At 32.4% G+C, this 23,109-nt stretch overlaps 2 protein-coding genes across 2 annotated transcripts; both read right to left on the bottom strand.

Moving 5' to 3' along the window:
• Window positions 1–8,285: 8,285 nt before the first annotated feature.
• Window positions 8,286–12,736, bottom strand: LOC122610497 (oligopeptide transporter 4-like). The gene is made up of 6 exons (XM_043783482.1): window positions 12,212–12,736; window positions 11,987–12,084; window positions 9,996–10,592; window positions 9,627–9,879; window positions 9,044–9,226; window positions 8,286–8,909 (listed from the first exon to the last, which is right to left on the bottom strand). The coding sequence occupies exons 1-6, from the start codon at window positions 12,734–12,736 to the stop codon at window positions 8,286–8,288; spliced, it is 2,280 nt and encodes a 759-aa protein (XP_043639417.1).
• A 1,071-nt stretch (window positions 12,737–13,807) lies between these two features.
• Window positions 13,808–22,523, bottom strand: LOC122578719 (oligopeptide transporter 4-like). The gene is made up of 6 exons (XM_043750738.1): window positions 21,940–22,523; window positions 20,807–20,904; window positions 15,883–16,476; window positions 15,551–15,803; window positions 15,198–15,380; window positions 13,808–14,715 (listed from the first exon to the last, which is right to left on the bottom strand). The coding sequence occupies exons 1-6, from the start codon at window positions 22,459–22,461 to the stop codon at window positions 14,101–14,103; spliced, it is 2,265 nt and encodes a 754-aa protein (XP_043606673.1). The 5' UTR covers window positions 22,462–22,523; the 3' UTR covers window positions 13,808–14,100.
• Window positions 22,524–23,109: the final 586 nt, after the last annotated feature.

The following is a 23,109-nucleotide window of genomic DNA, read 5'->3' as shown; positions in this document are numbered from 1 at the left end:
GTGACAGTTGGAGCAAATAAAAGAGTTTGGAAAAATATTTGGGACTCCAAATAGGTTCCGTCATCATATTGTTAATGTGTTATACTACTTGTACTTTACTCAATATAAAATGAGAAAATACAATGACTCCTCTGGTTTTTAACATAAAATATAACTTGTTACCGAACCTAATGTTAACACTTGTAAAAGTTTTTTAACTTGTAGTAACCAAGAATTCGACAGGTGTATATATATTTGCCCTAAATTTATTTTATCTCATAGAGGTTTGTATTTTGCACTACTCAAAGCTAAAACTAAAAGAATTCAATAATATTTGACTTATGGAAAAAAAAGTCTAAAAAGAATAATTTATTTAAGAATATTGATTGAAATATGTGATATCTTTTTTTTAAATTTATAGACTAAAATAAATAATAATATTAAAATATTTTGTTAACTTGTTTTCGTTTTTTTTTAATTAGTCGAAATGGGTTTCGAAGAAGTGTAATAACTTCGTGTGAAGAGCATAAATAGATCATGTTCCTAACTCAATAGCATTCATGCATGAAGTTGTGTATTTTTTGAGAAGGTTTGTGGGTTGTGTGATGATAGAGAGAATCAGTTGAGTGTCTTATATGTTTTGTGTTGTTGCATTGGTCATTTGGCGTCACATTTGCGCATGATGTAAGGTCAGCCCGCTGCTCGCTTGTCTAGTATGTGTGACTTGGAAAGAATGCAAAGAAAGTGTTTAAAAACATTGTTTCGGTGACTTGTTCACTATAAAAAGACACATTTTTAATCGCATACACTTCTAATGGCACATGCCTATGTGCCACTATATATCTATTTACAATGGCATAAACTTAATGCCACCAAAAAAGTCAAAGATTTAGTGGTAGTTTTTATATTGTCCCAATATTATATATCACTAATAGTGACACAAACTTTGATACGTGCCACAAATAACCAAACTAAATTTTTGGCGGTATAAATTTCCCTCAGAAAAAAATTATTTAGATGAGTTAACCTTTAATATTTTTTCCATCATTTTCTATTTCAATTTTCTATTATATTAATTAATCTAACTCTATTAAATACATAAATCGTATCTATGCATAAATTCTTACTCCCAAAGTTTGTCTAAGCAATTTTTCCAAACTTTTTGTTCGATGTTTATATCATTTCAGATCTAGTACTGATATTATTACATACTATAATAAGACAATGGATTGTCAATAGTAACTCGCTTGCGTAGCGAGTTACTATTCGTCCATGTGTCACATTCCGTATTAATATTCGGATTTTGCCAAATCGCATTCTGTTCGGGTTTTTTATTACGTGTTATTTCTTTGTTTCTTGCATATGTTCTTCTTTCGGGTTTATAGATAATTATATTGAAAACTTTTGTTCCGGTCATGTTCGGATTTAAAACTACAGGTTACTTTTTAGTGTCTTACATATTTTTTCTCTTTTGAGTTTCCAAATAATATATTGAAAACTTTTATTATTTTTTTCTTTGCAGTAATGCCTTTAAATAAAACTTATTTCAAATGTCAAGGATTTTATCAATGGTTGATCTACTATTCACAAGTCACATCCCGTTTGATTTTTTTTTTTTACTACTTTTACTTCTTAGGTTCTTCCAAACTTAATTTTATTTTAGGTTTTCAAATAATATATTAAAATATATAATACCTTTAAATAAATATCTATTTCATATGTCAAAGTTTTTAACAAATATATCTCAACTCTCTAATAAAGCAAATCCCCCCTCCCTATTAAATATTTCTGTCTTTGAAATACCTTATTTGCCCTTAGACTTTTTTGTTTTTTTTTCTTTACGTAATTACCCAAAACTTTTATCTCTATCTCTACTCTCTAATAAAGCAAATCACCCCTCCCTATTAAATATTTCTGTCTTTAAAATACCTTATTTACCCTTGAACTTTTTTGTTTTTTTTTTCTTACGTAACTATCCAAAACTTTTATTTTAATAATTAATACTTTAAGCCCTTATCTTCTAAAAATTTCTACTATCGCAATTACATCAACCTACACCACTTGACACCGCCACCACTGCCAAGTACCATCACCAACACCATTAGATCTTCTTTCCCACCACCGCCGCCGCATTGCGCGGGTACCATGCTCGTATATATATATATATATATATATATATATATATATATCGACACATCATCGGCAGCTAAACATAATCACAATAATTAATACCGCACAACACGCAAACGAAAGCTATTGTGGTTTTGCCCTTAAATAAATATATATTTGATATGAAAAACTTTTAAACAAACTATCAATGACAGAATGATTGTTAATTAGGCGATTGAAAGTTAAACGCAAATACACTAAAATAACATAATCGTTTCAACACGACAATTGACGCCTTGCAACGCGGGGCAAGAACTTTTCCTAGTTTACAATAAACTTGCTCATTGCTATCATTTCTCATTTTAGTCTGTTTAATATATCCCCTAATATTTTGCATTGTTATTAATTGTGTAACTTATTTGTTTCTGTTGTTGCTCATTAAAAGCTTATCAGTTTTGGAGAACTAATTCAGGATTTAATTTCTTTTTTTTTTTTGATCATTGATTTCAAAATACATATTTAGTTTAACTTGTTATTTTCATATCTATTTTTAAATCGGTAAAAAACCAAAAAGAAAAAAAATGAAATCTTGAGTTTTGGATTGTTGGATTAACTTATTTTACATTAGCGTGTATATATAAATTCAAATACTTTTAAAGACATTATATTAGAGTGTTTGTATAACAACTTGAGTCTTTTGAAATGAATTAATACCTTTGCATTATTGTGATGCATAACATGGGCTAACAAACGACATTTTTATTATGGGATAACAATAGCAATGAAAAAGTCATAATTGTGTTTGATACATAATACAAGGTGTCCTATTGTTGCGTGGATCGTAATAAAATGTGATTAATTATGTCAAGAGTGCGGAATCCTCTTGAGATAACTAGATTGCTATTGCCTTTTGCTGATTAATAAGTAATTAACCAACCCAAGGAGATGCACAAGGCTTGTGGTTCGTGTAGGAGATCACAGGAAGGAACAAATAACCTTGACTCGTGAATTAACAAAGATTAACCTAATTCCGTAGATTAGGTCTTGTATTTATACTAATTCATATTGGGTTGTGTAGGCTTCGGCCTTAATCGTGTAATTAGGCCCGAAATGACAATTAGTCAATCTGCCTCGTGCTGACATCAGCATGAGGCTGATCCTTCATGCTGATGACATCAGCACGAGGGACGTGCCTTTGACTCTTTGTTTGACTTCGTTTGGCTTGTACATAACATCCAATCATCGTTTAAGTGTTCTACGACACTTATAAACCTTGATTCTATGTTCTTGTACCTGCAAAACAATATATAACACACAAACACAATATAAAATACAAACAGATATAATATTGAAGTTCAAACGTAATCATTAAATATCAACACAAGTTCTTATATAAATGATTACAAACATAGTTCCTAAAACATAAACGATAATCAAATCTATGTTGCGGTTGTCACAACGAATCTGCATCTACAAAGACTACACCAGGATCTATAAATAAGTTGAAATTCACCTAAAAACCCGATGTGCTCATATAGCAAATTCATATATCAAGAGAAGTGATAGTCTAACCTAAATTATTCATATATCAACAGAAGTGATGGTTGAACCTAAATTTTGAGCTTTCTAACTTAAAGGGCAAATACTAGTTGAAAGAAAAGTACATATGGCTAGTAAATAAGAAAGAATAAAATACAAGATTATTTATACCTCCGCAATACATGCAGAACTCGGAGTTGCTGATAAATGACTAGCTCTCTGTGTACTCGGTACACCAGTCACAATAAATCCTGGATTAGACGGGACACCCTTTATTCTCCCTTTCTTCATCCCTCCGATAGCACGTTCCCAAGCCTCGAGATCTCCCAATGGGTGTGTGGTATCATCAGCCCCAAACTTCTCAATCATGTACTCCTTATACTTCTCCTATCATTTATAATAGCAAAATAATGTTATATCGTATATTAAAATTCATGTAAGTAGCTTAATAAAAAGTAATTCTTGTGGTTTACAAATTTCTGCTTGTCGTACGGGTTTCTTAACTTCCTCATCAGGTCACGGGTTCAGGTTTCACACAAATGTAGTTCGGGTTTACAAGCATTAATATATAGTTCAGGATTTTGTACAAAACGCAAATACAAATGCTTACTTTAGCCATGAAAGTCGAACTAGACAATACATTCCAAGTGCAAAAACAAATGCTAGTTAGATCACAAGTAGCCTAAAACATATACATACATACACAAACTAAGAGAGCTAACTGGTCATCCATTCATAAATACTTAGAGATCAAATCCCGCAAAGACGACTTAATAACTACAAGAGCTAACTGATTGAGTTCATAGTTATATCAAAAGTAGCCTAAAACCGAGTTGAAACTTAATTGAAACACCACTTATCACTTTCAAACATATTAATTATCAAACTTAGAGCAAAAACATTCTAATTTACTACTTTAATATCAATATATTAAATATCGAGCAACATATTCTTAACTTACTAGGTCTTCTTTTGCGTTGGTGTAATGAACTCCCGTGGCCCGCTTTTTTACTTATTTGACTTTGGGATTTTCTTGGTCCGACATTCGGTATACAACTCAGCATAAGTCGGGGGGCGCTTTAAGTCATTTTCCTAAAATAGTGATTTCCAAATGTATCAGGAAAAAAACAAATTAGTATTTCCAAATTTATAATGTTAATAAATGCTTTTAAATATCTAATTCTTACCATTCTTTTTCGTGTTACACTCATTTTGACTTAACCACCATAGTGGTTTGCTATCACTCCATTTTTTAGGGTGTTTTTGTTCTTTTTATTTGTCTTGGACTTGTTTTTCCACCGGGGAGTATTCCATTTATCAACCATCTTATCCCAAAACTCTTGATGAAACCATACTAGTTTGAAGGGCTTTAAAAGAGCAAGATTAGTTCCAACTACAACATTTGCCTTCTCCACCTCCTTTTTGCCTTTAGCTCGAACATATATCATCATATCACCATACTTGCCTTTGTGCACATTCTTCCATGCTACATAAACATCGTTCTCGATCTCATCATTCCATTGGTATAGGGTCTGGACATTTAGAAAATATGATATTAAATTAACAAATATAAAAACACTTTATAAATGAGAACACACAGTAGAACATATGACAACCATATTAGAACAAATGTCTACCTATCTTAAAATGACTCCACAACTTATCTTGATGACTTTTGGGTACCTCTGTCCATTGGATCCAAGGACCATGAAACATATTCTTAAAAATGGAAACAATTTGATGGGTAACACTAGGTTCAACAAAACTACAAGAGAAACAAAAAGTTGGTATATTGTTGGCACATACACATATATCTATATCTATATCTATACATACATTTACATACTCATTGCCCAGGAGTTCAACAAAGATCCTATTTGAAGGATTGGCTGGCACTTGATCCATGGTAATTGACCCCCGAGGTTCACGTGAACCAATCTCGACGTCCTCAGAATGACCATCATGTGATGCTTCGAGGCTCTCACTAGTCACTATCTTCATGAAAATCAACATCCATATCTTCATTCAAATCAACATTCATGCATGTATTAGAACCAGTAATTCCATGTCTATGTCTACCTCCACTTACACTCGAGGTGCTACCTATACCTTCACCTCCAACCAAAGGGTTACCTTGACCTCGACCTCTACTTACACTTGGAGGACTACCTCTACCTCCTCCTCCAGCTGAAAGAGAACTACCTGGACCTCCACCTCCACTTACACTTGAAGAACTACCTCCATCCCCGCCCTCACTTCTACTCAAAAGACTACCTCTACCGCCACCAGAGTGGCTACCTTTGCCAACACTCGAGGGGTTGCCTCTGCCTAGACTCGAGTGGATGCCTTTTCTGTCTCTTCCTACACTCGAGGGATGCTTCTACCTCCAATTGAAGAGAAACCTCTAGCTAATTTCTGTGTCATGACTTCTGAAAGAAGAATATGTAAATGATTAAATATATATACACAAAAAGATATGAATTTAGAATGGGTGAAAATAAGCAACTTTCTTTCAACAAATTCTTCATTATTTGTTGAAATAACTAGAACAAATATAAGTATGCATGAAGTTAATGAACTCGATAATTGGGTTTCAATGTTATAAAACTAGAACTATCTGAAATATCGTATTACATAAATAAAATCCAAATGTAGTTTAATACGCATGTAATACCAAAGACAACATACTATGAGTCTTTCTCATGTCTAAATGAATTGTATAAATGTATTTAAGTGACCGAAAGTCTAAAAAGTGATAAAATAAAGTTTAGTCGTCGGTGATAGCGATCGATTACCGACGGAATAATTATTTTATTTATTTTTTTAATTGTATCTGTCGGAGATCCGCCGCTCACCGACTAAAAAATAATTTTTTTTATTAATTATGAAATAAAGTGTTAAAAGATAATTACTTAAATTATTTAATCCGTCGGTATATATAATTTTGTTTAAAATAAAAAAAGTAAATAGTTATCTAAATATTCAGTCACTAATCCGTTAGTATAGCTCAAATATTTCCGACAGATTGCCTACAGATATTACCTGTCGCTAAACCGTCGTAAATCCGTTGGTATATCGGTCGTAATTTGACTCGTAGTTTCTAAAAAACCTTGCCACGGTCAATCCATCGGTAATTTAGTCAGTAATGGCGACGAAATTTTTTCGTCGGTAATTTCGTCAGTGAAGTCCAGTTTTCAAGTAGTGGAGTGGAAATTCAAAAGTTTGTATCAAAAGAGTAATCTGGTATATACTTTAGGTATCATCCGTGTAATTTACTCATTTCTTTAATGAAGTTCAACTTTTTCCAAACAAGTCTTTTTTCTAGTTAGGTTATGTGTACAAGACTACAAGACATAGTTGAACTTTTCATTTCAAGTTATGCTATTGTATATTCATATCAAGTAATGTTATCTTTTTTTAATATATATATATATGATATAAGCTTGTAACTTTACTAATGGATCTCACAATTAAAGAACTTACGATAATTTAGTTAACTCTGATTTAGTTCTATTAACGAATTTTGTATAAGTTGATATATGGTTTTTGTGTCTTTAGAAATTAAAAGTAACATTATTTCTTAAATTTGGTTACAAAATTCGGTGGCGCAAAACATACGCTACATAAGTCTCTTTTGTCAACAATGACACAATATAAAGTGCCACAATATCCATAAAAAGTTGCATTAGCACAAGCAAAAAGTGTCATAATAGGGTTTTAATGACATTACTTGTAGTGACACTTTTTTTTGTGTGTATATCACTGCATCTTAAGTAGACTTTTAGTGGCACTTATTTTACATAAGTCTCTTTTATCAACAATGACACAATATAAAGTTCCACAATATCCATAAAAAGTTGCATTAACACAAGCAAAAAGTGTCACAATAGGGTTTTAATGACATCACTTATAGTGACACTTATTTTTTTATATCACTGTATTTTAAGTAGACTTTTAGTGGCACTTATTTTATATTTTATGGCAATTTTTTGGAATGGGGGGTGGGTGGGGGGAGGACGTTATCGGCAACAAAATTGTCTTGCCCGTTTCATTTGGAATGGGCATTTCCTTCCATATATCCACGTGTCAATTAACTAATGGGTGGGGGGGAATTTCCTGAATGTCTCTCTAATCCTCATAATCTGATGCGGTCCCATAATGGATGTACTTCCATTGTTGGGATTCTTACGAACCTTAAACCTTGTGTACTTAATTTATATATTAATGGATTAGGTCCTTAAAGATTGATTATGCTTAGCCTCCACGTTAAATAACACACAACTTGTGAATATAATTTGTTATATGAGGGTTCTTTATGATTAAATTTCTAAAGATGTGTAGTTTTTTAGGACTCGGACATTCTTTTGATAAAGTAATCGGGGGCTTTGCTGGCTTGAATATGAGCTTAAACGGTAGCCAATATTTAATTTGAAAATTTTCTTTGTTTTAGTTTAACTTAACCATGGGTGAGTCGTGTGGGTGTTTTGTTTATGTGGAGGTAGTTTTGAATGCTTTCTAAACCATAGGTTCCTTTTATGGAATCGTATTTCACAAGAACACATGTTACACACAAATAAAAATTATTTCTAAAACAATGATACAAAGAAATCTGTCTTGGTTTTCTTTTAGCGTGTGAACAATGATACAACGAAAATTGATCAAAATATCGGACAAGTACTATCGGGCGGTGGTATTATACCCTTGGCAGTTGGGCACTTCGCAAGATCACAATGTTGAGAGTTATCGGTTCCCCACCAATGTACATTAATATTTTCTAGCCCTGTCGAAAAATATAACAAAACTGCCATGAATGCAACCCCTGCATCTAGTGCAGCAGAGAGGATGTAATTGTACCTCTTCCACCACATTTTTCGATATCTAAAAACGAAGTAGTTGAAAATTGTCCCGACTAATATCCATGAGTTGTAATTCACGGCGCTTGCTGGTGGCATATTAGCGGTAGCACCAAGAAGCACAGGGAGATTAATGAGTGGAATCCACGATATATCTGGGAATGTCTTGTGACAAAACCATACCACAATCGGACCCAAGAGCCCACCAAGAAAGAACCAATTTAGAGCTCCATAGTTTCCTAGAGGACCAAAGATCCTCTTTGGGCCAACCAAGCCCCATATAACAGATGCATCAAAGAAAACATGATCATTCGGGCATGTCCATGGACTATTGGATTCGGGGTCAGGGTGGCATATATTCTCGATATTATTTAACATGTACCAAGCCACACTTAGATTAACAGTTCCAGCTATTATTGTTCCAAGAAACTACAAAAGGGAAATTAAACCCTAGCTTGTTAGTAAATAATCACAATGCCAATTTTAGTTTTTTTCACATGAACATAAGGAAGTTTCATCAGGCCACATTTATTTGTGAAGTAAATCAAATAAAACTTGATTACCTGGACCAAAAACATTGACCTTGGTGGAATCTTCATGTAATGACCGAGCTTGAAATCACTTAAAAATGCAATGGCTTGACTCATGCTCATGTAGCCATATGTCTTAAAGCACACATTGGCTATTGGTTTTCCCGGGTAGATTAACCCCATGGCGTATTCGGTTATGATATTTAAACCTGGTGTCTTGAGATATCAACAAACAAACCATCAATATAAGAAAAACTAGAAGGTATTTTACAAGCTTACTAGCACCGTTTCCGCGCAGTGTGGTGGCGGTGACGGCGTCTGGTATTAGTGGTGCCGAATGTTGTTGGTGATGGCGGTATCGAGTGGTGTAGATAATTGATGTAAAAGTAACTGATGTAAAGGTTAGTGAGGGTATTTTAGAAGACAAGAGACTAATTATGTAATTTGATCATTTATGGTATATTGGTAAACACCTTTATCCCAAAATTTTAATTTTCAACAAGGGATAGTGTAATCATTATAAAATGGTATAGACGTATAGATAAGAAAAGTTCAAAAAAATAAGGTCAATTTATAGATATCCAAGCTTAAATGAAATGAAAGTCTCAATGCATACCTGGTTTGTTGTTGCGGCGATGATGCTTACGGGCAGGGTAAAAGAGAAAGCAAGGAAAGCAGCAAATATTAATCCCCAAAACGGCATTTGAATTTGATCATTCATGAAAATAGTGAGTGCAAGGCTAATCATAAGTGTAATGGTAAGAAGCACGTAGAACCACCATGCCGGTATGTCTTTGTATCTCTTCATTAATCTTGTATGCACATCAACCTTACCGTCGGATGATGCTTTGTAACGTTGATATATCTCCCTAAATCAAATTTACATCCTTAAGCATTTTGAACCCGAGCTTAATTAATGACAAATGTCTTTTATTCTTTGTTTAAACGAAGAGTAATACATAAAAGAAGAGTGAAATTAACTTACTTTCCATAGAAAAAGCCAACATGAGTGAGTGTAGATGCGATTGTCGCGAATCCAAAACCATAAGTTAAAGCGAAAAATGTGCTCAAGTTAACTCTTCCCTGCTTTGCATACTCCAAATAATCTATCTCAAACTTATTGTTCACAATTTTGGTGATGTCATATAACTGGCCATCCCCAGTAAACAAGTCAGATGAGTAAATGGGGAAGTTCTTGGCATTGTAGACATTAAGTCCCCAATATGATATTGGAATCACTAAGTACACAATCATGAAATAGCCCAAAAACACATTTACTATTGCAAAAAATGGTGAAATAAGAGGGCTAAATAAGAAAGAAGACGTCGTGGCCCAGTCAAGTGAAAAGGCTCCAATGCCTAACCCAGAGAAGCCTGACCCAATTTGATGGGCCGTGACGGAATTAGGAAACGCCCAACATACCCATGAGATAGATTGTAGTGTTAGAAAGAAATATCCAGGTAGCAAGTAATAACCAAAACTACAAGCAAGAACAATGACGAAGAACTTTGATCGTGACATTTGTTTTTTAACAACAATGTTGTTAGGATCTTCTTCTTCATCCTCTTTACCATGAAGTGCCCTACAAAAATAATAACAAAATTTTACTACTTTTCCCTTCATTTTACCTTTGGCGTTCAAAGCTTTCCATAATACGAGTATACTAGTACTTCGCTAAAGGTCAAGAATAACTCAAACTAATAATTCACATTCCTAAAACGTGTAAACTTACACAATTACACTAATTTTAGAACATGTAACAATCAAGAAACTCAAATAACAATTCATAAATACTATATACAATTATCTATGTCGTAAAAGGTGTAGATTGGCGGAGACGCCTTTGACTCGGTGCCTTCTTGGCATCAACCGTTATCTATCCGAAAAGAATTAGCTCCAGTTAAGTCTCATAGCACAATAGGACATGCTCAAGACTTCTTTATTTCTCAAAAGTCACTACAGTAGGGCCCATGTGTTTTACAAGTGTGGCATGTGGGTACTCAGAAGTCTAGAATGTAAAATGGGTTGGTCTCGGGTTGGAACACTACAAATGAGAACCTTTTAATCTGGGACATGACCAATTTGATATGTTTTACAATTGGGTCAAACAAGTGTCATGTTGGTTTTATGTCAACCTTTTTAAATATTATTTTCCATCCTACAATTCTACAACTTCATATTCAATTTTTCAAAAAACCATTTTGGATTTGGCAGATTGACTCATTTATCCAAATGGTCGATCCGAGCCCGCCTTTAAAAGATTCAAGAGTTGGCGACATTTTTCAAAAAAATCATTTTAGATTGGCAGATTGGCTCATTTATCCAAATGGTCAATCCGAACCCGCCTTAAAAAGATTCAAGAGTTGGTGACTTGACAGTTTTATGGTAGTCCAAACATATTATACTTCATTTTTTCATATTGGTTGTAGATTAAGTTGAAATGTTGAATATTGATGGTCCTAAATCACAATCATAAGATGTTTATAAAAAAGTCTTATAATTGGAAAACCATAATAAGATCAATTTGCCATGACAAACAATGTGGGATATATAGTATAACCATGTCATACTCATTACTCAATATGAGAGAAACTGGAAAGTTTTTCATTAGAAATAATACTCGTGGTTGTCTATGTTCACCAGAGAATTTAAAGCAACTTCCTTAGACTTGAACATGGGTGACCCAAGCCAAGCCCTCATAAAGGGACTTCCTTATGTCCTCCCCAAGGCTTGAACTCGAGACCTCATGGATAAGGGGATGATATTTCAACCATTGAGCTAATACTCAAGGACACCCTACTCGATTATTATCTTTAAGTAAATACTCGTATAATTTAACTTAGTAAATTTTGATAATTAACTCGGGGGTAGAAGATTAAGTTACCTAGTAAATAGTACTCTATTCAATAGTCATGAGAAAAAAATTATGCATAAACTGCTCAAATAGAAAAAGAGTTGGGTAATAAGAAAATATACTGAAAGAGGGAGATCTGAACGAGGGTGTTGGGCCACCACATGTGTGAAGGTTCCACTACGTACTTTCTTAATAGCCCGGCCCAACCGTAGCCCAAAACCTGTCCAACAAGTTGTATGTTTTCATTTTTCAGAACAATGAAAACAAAAAAATTTATGAATAATGTGATCAAGTGTTACCAATAAAAGTAGTGATTAAAAGTAAGAAAGAATACTAAAGAAATTAACCTGAGTAGTGATGATTAGTAGCCAAGCCGCAATGAAAGAAATGTTTCGAAAATAAAAGACTTTTATGATATCCACAATACCAACAGCATAAGCCGGCCCATTTCCAAATGCCGCGCCAGCATTAGCAAAAATTGTTATCAACACGTGTTCTTTCATGTTAAATGGGCCTGGGTTTAATGAAAACTTCCGAGACGTACATCCCGGAAGTTTTAACCCAAACTGAGTGGTTGGAAGAGTCGCGGCCATTAATCGGCCTAGTGGAAGTGTAGCCACTTGAACCGTAATTTGAGTTATCACTAATGGAGATGTACGGTACGTAAAAAATTGGTTTAGAAATGAGAGCAAAATACATGAAAATAGACCCAATACCCACATTCTAAAGGTCCACACGGATTGGGTTGGGTCGTCTGTCGTTGGGACGGTTAACCGGACTTGTTCGATGGGAGATACTTCATCTTCATTCTCTTGGTTTTCATTTTGTGATAGGTTCTTGTCGAGTGTTTCCGGTTCATCAACAGTTCCCATTTTCAGAAAATATTTGATGGACGGTTTATTTTGATATTCTAGTTGGTATTTATAGACTTATAGTGTAGAGTGAATTCAGTGAAATGTTTAATTTGTGTATTTTGACTATGAATTCGATGTGCCAAAAGTTGGTTTAAAAACTGGAAGAAAACAGCAATATTCCTTAAAGCTATTGTTTAATTCTCTATGTTTAATTGTCTCTTTAACGATATATTATTAGAGGGATAAAACAAAGGTTACTTAATTTGAGTCTAAACAAAGACATTATTTTATATTTTATATTTCATATATATGTAAACAAATATCAGGGAAAACTTCAAATGTATCGAGTATGAAAGGTTATAAATATAATTAAACAGTTGTGGCTTAATGGGACGATGGGTTTGATGAGGTTTATGAGAACTTTTTTTATATAGTTTAAAATAGAGATTAAAATTTACACTTACATCCAAATATTTCTTAATCAATAGTAACCTAGTTTAAATAAATCAATCTGGGTCAATGTGATTTTATATTATATTTTTATGTGGAAGTTACATTGGGTATTTGCTGCAAATATTTAATCATTTGACATTCAATTGATATCTCCGAAGAAGTCGTGTTGATCCAAGAAGTCATTTTGGAATCCATGCGTTCACTATCCTTTTTATCTCAAATCAATGAAGAATGTAGGCATTTTAGAGGTGACTACTTAAGCTTAATGTTTATGATTTGGTGGTATACTCGGGCAATGGGTTGCAGGGTATTTGGTAGAGCCTGAAAGTTTTCTAACCGTACGTCATGCGTCTTGATGGGGTTGTCGCGATAAACATACGTAAAAACTATGATTTGTATAAACAGAAATGAGAAACCATGTGTACCAGAATCAAGAATATTGATCTTCATTGAATCTATATGTATTAGCGAGCTAAAAATCACTTATTCGGTCATGCTCATATAAACATGATAGTTGTCGACTGGTGGGATGGTTTCATTCATCCTTCATCGCAGAAAAAAACAAGCTAAATAATAGGACCTTTATCTAAAATAGTTGCAAGAAATTGATAAACGACTCACAAATGAAGACCGACATAACCCAATGTATCATCTCTTTTATAAATAACATACACTACTTTTAACTTAGATGTTTTTACAAACGTTTTAAAGTTTTCCGAGTCTGCCTCCTTTGAGCTTTCACTGTTCAACAGCATCAAACAGTTGTTTCGTGAAATTCTTACCGAATGTAAAGTAATAAATTTAGTTTTCCACTGCATTGTACTTCACATAAATATGTAACACAAATGGAGTAGTATTCTTTTTTGATCACTTAAAAAACACTTGTCTTGGTTTTTCTTCACTGTGAACAATGATACAAGGAAAAGTAATCAGAATACTGGACAACCTTCAATCTGTATACCTTTTGCCGTTGGACATTCTGCAAGATCACAATGTTGTGGGTTATCAGTGCCCCACCAATGTACGTTAATATCTTCTAGCCCCGTTGAAAAATACAACAAAACAGCCATGAATGCAACCCCTGCATCAAGTGCAGCCGAGAGGATATAATTGTACCTCTTCCACCACATTTTCCTATACCTAAACACGAAAAAGTTGAAAATCGTGCCAACTAATATCCATGAGTTGTAATTCACGGCGGCTGCAGGTGGCATATAAGCGGTAGCACCAAGAAGCACTGGGAGATTAATGAGAGGGATCCACGATACATTTGGGAAAGCCTTGTGACATAGCCATACGGCAACTGGACCCATGAGCCCCCCTAGAAAGAACCAATTCAGAGCTCCATAGTTTCCTAGAGAACCAAATATCCTCTTTGGCCCGACCAATCCCCAGATAACAGATGCATCAAAGAATACACGGTCATTTGGGCACGTCCATGGGCTATTGGATTTAGGGTCAGGGTGGCATATTTGGTCAATATTGCTTAAAAGGTACCAAGCAACGCTTAAATTTACAGTTCCAGCAATTATTGTTCCGAGAAACTGCAATAGCAAAGTAGATGATTTAGTTACCAAGTTGATCATATAACATAACTTTTCACATAAACTCGAGGAAAATAATCATACTACACTGCAAAGTAAATGTTATTCAAAATAACCATCATATTATGCAGTAATAGTTTAGTAGTAACTGCCAAAAACTATTTTACTATAAAACACATAGGTCAAAGAAATATTTCCTTGTGTAAATATTAAGAACATTATTCGAACACAAAGTGAACTTATATGCTTTTCTGTAAATATAAAATTTGAAACTCTACTGATAGAAAGGTCTTCTAGAACTGTACCATTTATATTTAAATCGAATAGAAAAAGGTTTGATTTTGTTTGTGGATTCAAGTTCCATTCCTGGCTATGTTATGTGAATGCAAGACAAGGCAACAAGCTTTGGGTCATATTCATCTATATGATATAACTTACAAGAGATAAACCCTTAACAAGTATCGGAAAAAGAGCACTTATACCTGGACCAAGAACATTGACCTTGGTGGAATCTTCATGTAATGACCGAGCTTGAAATCACTTAAGAATGAGATGGCTTGTGTCATGCTCATGTAACCATATGTCTTGAAGCACACATTGGCTATTGGTTTTCCAGGGTAGATTAACCCCATGGCATACTCCGTTATGATATTTAAACCTGGTGTCTGAGACATCAAGACAAACAGAAATGACTTTCATAATTTTCGAATTTAACCAAACTAATTATGTATAGCCTTAGAAACAGTAATTGTACTAAGAAATAGAATTAAAGTCACTGATAAGGTTAGCCAAAGTCTCATTTTAGACGTCACTTGAGTATAGTTAACTGATGTACCTGATTTGTTGTTGCAGTGATAATGCTGATTGGGAGGGTGAAAAAGAAAGCGACGGCAGCTGCAAATATTAATCCCCAAAATGGCATTTGTATATCATCTTTCATGAAGATAGTGAGTGCAAGGCTAATCAAAAGTGTCACAGTAAGAAGCACATAAAACCACCATGATGGTATGTCTTTGTAGTTCCTCATTAGTCTTGTATGCACATCAACCTTACCCTTAGCTGATGCTTTGTACCGATGATATATCTCCCTATAAGTATAAATAATCATTTAAACTTATGTGCAAATCTTCAAATAACTAATGCACATAAAAGATCAGAGAAACTTACTTTCCGTAGAAAAGGCCAACATGAGTGAGTGTAGATGCTATTGTCGCGAATCCAAAACCATAAGTCAGAGCAAAAAACGTGCTCAGATTAACTTTTCCTTGCTTTGCATACTCGCCATAATCTATCTCAAACTTTGTATTCACAATTTTTGTGATATTATACAACTGACCGTCCCCAGTAAACAAGTCAGATGAGTATATAGGGAAGTTCTTGGCATTGTAGACATTTAGTCCCCAGTATGAAATTGGAATGATTAAGTACATAATTAACATATAGCCCAAGAAAACATTGACAATGGCAAAGAAAGGGGAAATGAGAGGGCTGAACAAGAAAGAGGCCGTTGTGGCCCAATCGAGTGAGAAGGCTCCAAGGCCCATCCCAGTGAAACCCGACCCTAACTGATGGGCCGTGACAGATTTAGGAAATGCCCAACATACCCATGAAATGCTTTGTAAGGTTTGAAAGAAGTATCCAGGTAGCAAGTAATATCCAAAACTACAAGCAAGAACAATGACAAAGAACTTTGATCGTGACATGCGTTTTTTGCTGTCACTGTTTGGGTCTTGATCGTCATCATCTTTAGCATGGAGCGCCCTAGAAACAAAATTAGAGTTATTATTATATATATTACTTGTTTAAAGGAGATTACTAGGGCATCTACAAATGTAATATACATAATACATGTCAGGATACTCTCTGTCCATCAACCATTTCATATTAGGATTTAAACTATAAATTGGCCATACACTTTTTGTTCTGTTCCAATGTAGGTAATGAACTTAAAAAAATACTCGTACCAATATAGATGACGTACTAGTTTTGTTTGAATACAGGTAACATACTTTCAAATCATATCACTTTTTTATGAAGCTCGTTTATATGTTAAACCTACACATAACATAGTTGATTAGAGGTGGGTCTGTTCAAAATTAAGTATAGAATGATTGAAGATGCTCTAAATCATCTTTAAGGTGGCTTAGCAGACTAACTGTAGACTAGTGGTAAAGACGGTGTGAAGGACTTAGAAGAGATCCGAGTTTGAATCCATAAACATCTTGAGATGAACATCGAAATGATCTATACTATAAAACAGCGACGAAAATACTTATTAGACTTCGTATTGGAGCCGAACTTTTATAACTTCATATGTGAATCTAGTCTTCATTGGTAAATATACCTTAAAGGAATTGTTTTTTGTGTCAAACAGGGGTCGAACTTGAGACTTTAAGGTCACAAAGTGTTTCCCTAACCACTAAACCAATTCATTGTTGGTGTTATTATTGGAATTGTGTTTTAGATAATAAACCTATATTAGTACGAAACTAAACACTAGCGATCAATGAATAATTAACAAGGGGTCCATGATAGATAATTTCACCTATATAATTCTTTTTATTAGTACGAAAGTGTATGTGACTGAGAAATGTGAACCTTCCACCAAGTCGTCTCCCGTGTTGAAGATGTCAAAAGATTCCAAACGATTCAATTCATTGTTTAATAATCTTGTTGGCAAAATGATAACGATGGCCCATTCTATATTTAAAGGCGTACCTTTCAATCTAAGGGTCCCAACACAAAAAAATTTAATCATACACAAAGCCGTATACCGTATACAATTGCATGACGCAATTTTTAAAAAACGTTACATCTAGGAACAATTTACAAACAATATATGATATATGATGTGGATTAATCGATAAGAAAAAACTTGATGTGATTGATAAAAAGATTTTTGTATAAACTTTTATTTGTTAACCTAGTACTTAATTTCTCATATTTTTAGTACTTATCAGTATATATTATGTTTGAAATATATTTATTTAAAGATAAAGATAATCTCGTCTAAATTAATTAAGTTAGGTCTATAGTTCAGGTGCATTAAATAATTGTACACTTAACATAAAATTCAATATTGCGCTTTTTAATATGGAAGTTATAAGTTTTTTATACACGTTAACAATGACGGTACTAAAAGGGGGCCAATGCCCCTCTCAAAATTTAAATTTTAAAATTTTCATATATGTTTTTAACATTTTGCTCCCTTTTAAATTTATTTTTTATGAATTTTCTAAATTTGTCCCATTTTAAGATTTTTTTAACTATAAGAGCTGCATTTAACATTTTTCATTAATTTATTTCTAACAAATACATACGTATAGATGATAAATAAAATAAGAGTAAATAAAGAATACTTTTTATAAAAATATCGCTTCAATCTACATATTTTTATGGATAAATATATTTTGGGACACAACATTATTGTTACCTTAAAATTTTCTCCAAATATTTTATCTATAAATAAATTAGTTTCTGTACGTTAGCTTGACATCCACATCTTGAGTCTTGAACAAGTCATATGTAAGCTACATATTGGTAAAACCAAAAATCAAATGAAACGGTTTAGCTAAATGCTAAAGGATAAATATTCTGGAATGTAACAAACTTTGGATGAATGTGTATAGTAGGAAATAACTAAAGTTTTGTTTATTGTATGTAAACAATTTTAAAAAATGTTTATTGTATGTAAGAAAACATACGTGGCAACCATATAGAGGTGTCACTAGTCTGATTTTAATTGGTTGAATACATTTTCTTACATACAATAAACATTATTTTTGAGTTGTTTACATACAATACACACCACTTTAGTTATTTCCTACTATAGACATTCGTTCAAAGTTTGTTATACTTATCTCAAATGCTAATTTCATTTGTTTTTAGTCGTTAGCATTTTGTAGTCAGTAGAATTTTTCACTCTTTAAAACGCTTTGGAACGTGCTTTTTCTTTAATACGAAGAAAAATAATTCATGAAATACGATTAACTTACGAAAATTAGATATTTTTGGGTACATATAGAATTAATTTGCTTGTGTCTCTGAACGAAAATCAGATAAGTTTGTGTAATTACATAAATAAATTATATTTTTAACAAACACATGTCCTTTTTTTTATTTTCATATTAGTTTGTTCGATTATACGTAAACTAACGAGCAAGAATGCACAACTTCGGTTGTTCCAACATTGGTGTTCAATTTTGTATTAGATTAAAACCTAAACGAATAAACCCAATATTTATTCACGTTTAAATACTACTAGTATATTAATAGAGTGACTAATGCATACTCCCATCAATCTATTAATAAACTAAAACAAAAACAAGATTGTAGTTTTCTTTTGTCGATTTATAGCACTGTATAAAAATGAAAAACGTCTTTTTAGACATATTCATTAAGAAAACCTATTTAATAAATTCTTTATTTTAAACTAATTTATTTGTACTTAAACTAGGATATCTATAACTTAATAAATCTATTATTTTATTAATAAAAAAGATACTAAGCATATATATATACTTAATATATAAATATATATTAAACTTAGTATTTGTAATGACCATTGTGTTCTACGAATTTTTCTCCAAATCAAATTCTAGATCTTCTTAATCTTAATCTTAATATATACAATAAGATAGTTGAACTAATGACTTATTAACCAATCAAATCGGTCAATTTTATCAAACTGACGATCGTTTATGTTACAATTAATTTAACTATGAATTAAAAACCCTAATAATCATTATCCATATAAATTATTATATTAATATTTATAAAAAATGTCTCATTAATTTATACTTTTTGTTTTCTATCAATAATTTATACTTTTTAGCACTGAATATTTAACTTATACTTAATTTTAACCATCAACTTGAGAGAATTTTATTAAAAATTTTCAATTATTGAATTATTTAAAAAAATTCAACATATGAAATATTGTTTACAAAAAGTTATTTCAAAAACTAATGACTTACTAACCAATCAAATCGTTTAATTTCATCAAATTAACTTCCTCTTGTGTCATTATTTAATTTAATTATAAATTAAATATTCTAATAGTCATTATCCAAATACTCGTATATTATTATATTTGTAGTATTTATATTAATATTTGTAAAAAAAGTCTCATTAATTTACTTTTTTTTTTTTGTTTTCCATCTATAGCTTCTGCATTATGTAATGACTACAACAAATAATTTTATCAATATATCTCAGCTAATAATGACTGTGACAAACCTGTGAATATTGTACTACAATTACAAAATTAAACACTTGGAACCCTTTATCTTCCAAATTATAAGCTTTTATGATTTAAATGTATGAAGATTTAATATTAATAATATCATAAGTCCCGTGTCTAATTTTGGACACGGGTCTCCATTCAAGAACTCAAGTACAAAATCTTACGCAAAGTCGTCAAGGTAAAAATTTTTGTTTCCCAACTTTTTAAAATTATTATTATTATTACTATTATTTATTAGAATACCTTATATTGACTCTCAGATGCTAAAAATATATTCAAGTTGGATTTTTTTTATTTTATTAAATATTATCATCTTATCATTCAAATAATTTGTGAAACTATTACAAACAAAATAGTTTTGTTTTCTTATTCAACTAAAAACTAAAGATAAATTTATTTGAAGAAAAATATATAACATCTGGTAACATAATATAATTATGTGAAATTTTCAATGTGAATACATTAAACATTTCATAATATCAAAATTTAGTTTTGTTACATGCTTTCGAGCTCTGTCTTTCCCGGTCATATGTTATAACCTTTGTTACCACTGGTATGACATGATGGTTAGTGCTGAAGACACCTAGCTATTATCAACTTTATGTGAAAGGATATATTACTCTGAAAGTAATTGATCTTTTTATTTGTTTGTACATACATGAAATAATAAATATAAATATTATGAATAAATGCGTGCATTACTGTATAGTACTAGTGAGTGTATAAAAAAGAATCATGAAAAGAGATTATTAAAGAGAATTAAGAAATTGTGATATAAAAAAAATTAGTTAAAAGATATTTTTTTTAAAAAAATAAAATAAAAACATTTCAGTAGGATATAGGTACCGGAATAGAGAGATCTGAACAAGGGTGTTGGGCCACCACATGTGTGACGGTTCCACTACGTATTTCCTTAAAAGCCCGGCCCATCCGTAGCCCAAAACCTGTGTACACCAATAGCGCATGTTAGCAATATCCCCACACTAATAAATAATAATGGCATTTTTCACATTTTGTTTGCTTCATTGGAGCGCAATATTTACGACAAGACTAGCTTTTTAAAGTCCAAATCCTTATCTTTTAGTACTAGACTACTAGGTTTTTAAAGAAGTCCAAATCATGGGAAAGGATCCTTTTAACCAAATATCATATTAATCTTTCTAAATGTGGAAAAATCAAGGGTAAGATTAGGAAAAATAATTAATAGATACCACATGTTACCTTCTTAATGTATTAGAAGGATTATTAGGCTATTTAGTTAGAAAGATTTATCATTTTCCCCAAAACATAGAAAAAGCATAACATGTTTGAATACCTATAATAAACAGAAAGGGAAAAGTGAGTATGGGGCTGTTATGCACCCAACTTGGATGAAAAACCCCTCACATACCAATTTTTTAATATTTTGAATAAATGTTTGGGCCCCATGATTTTTATGGTTTAAAAAAAGTATGTGAAGGGTTTTTCACCCAACTTAAGTGCCTAACAGCCTCATATTCCCTTCCCCTGAACAGAAATGCTAATTTCACACTTTCTTTTCTTTTCATATGTTTGAGTATGAGGTTGGAATATATACATAAAGCTTTTCTCTATTCAAAAATATTGTCACTTTTGTTTTTTCATTTATGTATCAAAAGTATACTACCCACATAAATATAGATAAAGGTATCTTATACGTATTTAAATGGTAACAAAGATTCTAACAAACATATATAAAAAACCATCAAGGTACTGCTGCCACTGTTTATATTTAAAAAAATTCTGTTTATCCTTTAAAAATTATAAAAAATTGATTTGAGGATAGCTGTATGAACGGATGTTTGATTGTTTACCGATTAACATATTTATATTTTGTGTATATTCTCCATATATAACTACATAATAGTTTTTACCATTATATTGTAATAATACTAGCATAATAAATAGCATATATACGTGTTTAAATGCTATAAAAATAAAAAATAAAAAAAATCATATACCTGGGTAGTGATAATGAGTAACCAAGCCGCAACAAAAGAAATATTCCGACCATAAAACGCCTTGATAATATTCACAATTCCAACAGCATAAGCCGAGCCGTTACCAAAAGCCGCGCCAGCATTCGCAAAAATAGTTATCAACACATGTTCTTTCATATTAAATGGGCCCGGGTTTAATGAAAACTTCCGGGACGTACATCCCGGAAGTTTTAGCCCAAACTTAGTAGTAGGCAATACCGCGGCCATTATTCGGCCTAGCGGCAGTGTTGCCACTTGGACCGTAATTTGAGTTATGATCAATGGTGATTTTCGGTACGAAAAAAATTGGTTTAAAAATGATAACAGGATACATGAAAGTAGACCCAATACCCACATTCTAAAGGTCCATACGGATTGGGTCGGGTCGTCTGTCGTTGGGACGGTTAACCGGACTTCTTCTATTGGAGATTCTTCATCTTCATTTTCTGTTTTGTAAGGTTTTTCGAACGCAGCCGGCGGTGAGTCTACTGCCACACTTCCCATGTTTTAGAAAGGAATGGAATGTATGTAATTGGTTGGTTATGTTTTTTTTCTTTTCTATATAAGAAAATGTTTTAAAGTGTATTTATAGAGTGGGGTGGCAGTGACACATCAAAGGAGTTGAATTTGGAAATATAATATTTGATGTTAATTGGGCCTTCTAGCTTTTTTTCCATATTAGTTTTTTTTCTCCGTTTCCCATTTATTCTCACTAGAAAAAGATCTTCTAGCTATACTTATGATAAGGACAAAAAAAAAAAAAAAACTAATACTCTTAAATAGTCTAAAAATTCTATTTATTATAAGATAACTAGTGATCAGTTCCGTCCAATGGACGAGTAGTCTCAAAATATATTAATCAAAGCTAAAAAATTAGAATTTAAGTATATTAAATAGATACCGAATAAAATTAAAATACCTAAAAATAAAACATAAAACGATTTAAATAAGGCAAAAAGTTGAAGAAGTAATGCGTAATAAACTAATCTTTCAGGGAAGGCTCAATGATTTCTTCAAAAATTCTGAAATCAAAGTGGTGCATAGGACCTGAATAGTTGTCAAGAACTTTGATCAGAGTATCGGGCTGAAAGGTGATCTTATATGTACGATTCGAGTAACCTGAATAGTCACTCCATCGGTCAAAATACTCCT

The sequence above is a fragment of the Erigeron canadensis genome, chromosome 8 (assembly GCF_010389155.1).
Source record: "Erigeron canadensis isolate Cc75 chromosome 8, C_canadensis_v1, whole genome shotgun sequence".
NCBI classification, from domain to species: Eukaryota; Viridiplantae; Streptophyta; class Magnoliopsida; order Asterales; family Asteraceae; genus Erigeron; species Erigeron canadensis.
Note: the sequence above shows the minus strand (reverse complement) of the source record. Positions and strands in the feature narration are given on the sequence as shown.

What these genes read in the sequence shown, in the direction of transcription:
- LOC122610497 (XM_043783482.1), bottom strand. Translation starts at nt 12,736, where the DNA reads ATGGGAACTGTTGATGAACCGGAAACACTCGACAAGAACCTATCACAA. An exon ending in TACTAATCATCACTACTCAG is followed by an intron (nt 12,085 to 12,211) that starts GTTAATTTCTTT and finishes CTTGTTGGACAG; the next exon opens with GTTTTGGGCTACGGTTGGGC. An exon ending in GTTGGCTTTTTCTATGGAAA is followed by an intron (nt 9,880 to 9,995) that starts GTAAGTTAATTT and finishes AATTTGATTTAG; the next exon opens with GGAGATATATCAACGTTACA.
- LOC122578719 (XM_043750738.1), bottom strand. Translation starts at nt 22,461, where the DNA reads ATGGGAAGTGTGGCAGTAGACTCACCGCCGGCTGCGTTCGAAAAACCT. An exon ending in TCACTGCAACAACAAATCAG is followed by an intron (nt 15,381 to 15,550) that starts GTACATCAGTTA and finishes TTGATGTCTCAG; the next exon opens with ACACCAGGTTTAAATATCAT. An exon ending in GGTCAATGTTCTTGGTCCAG is followed by an intron (nt 14,716 to 15,197) that starts GTATAAGTGCTC and finishes TTGCTATTGCAG; the next exon opens with TTTCTCGGAACAATAATTGC.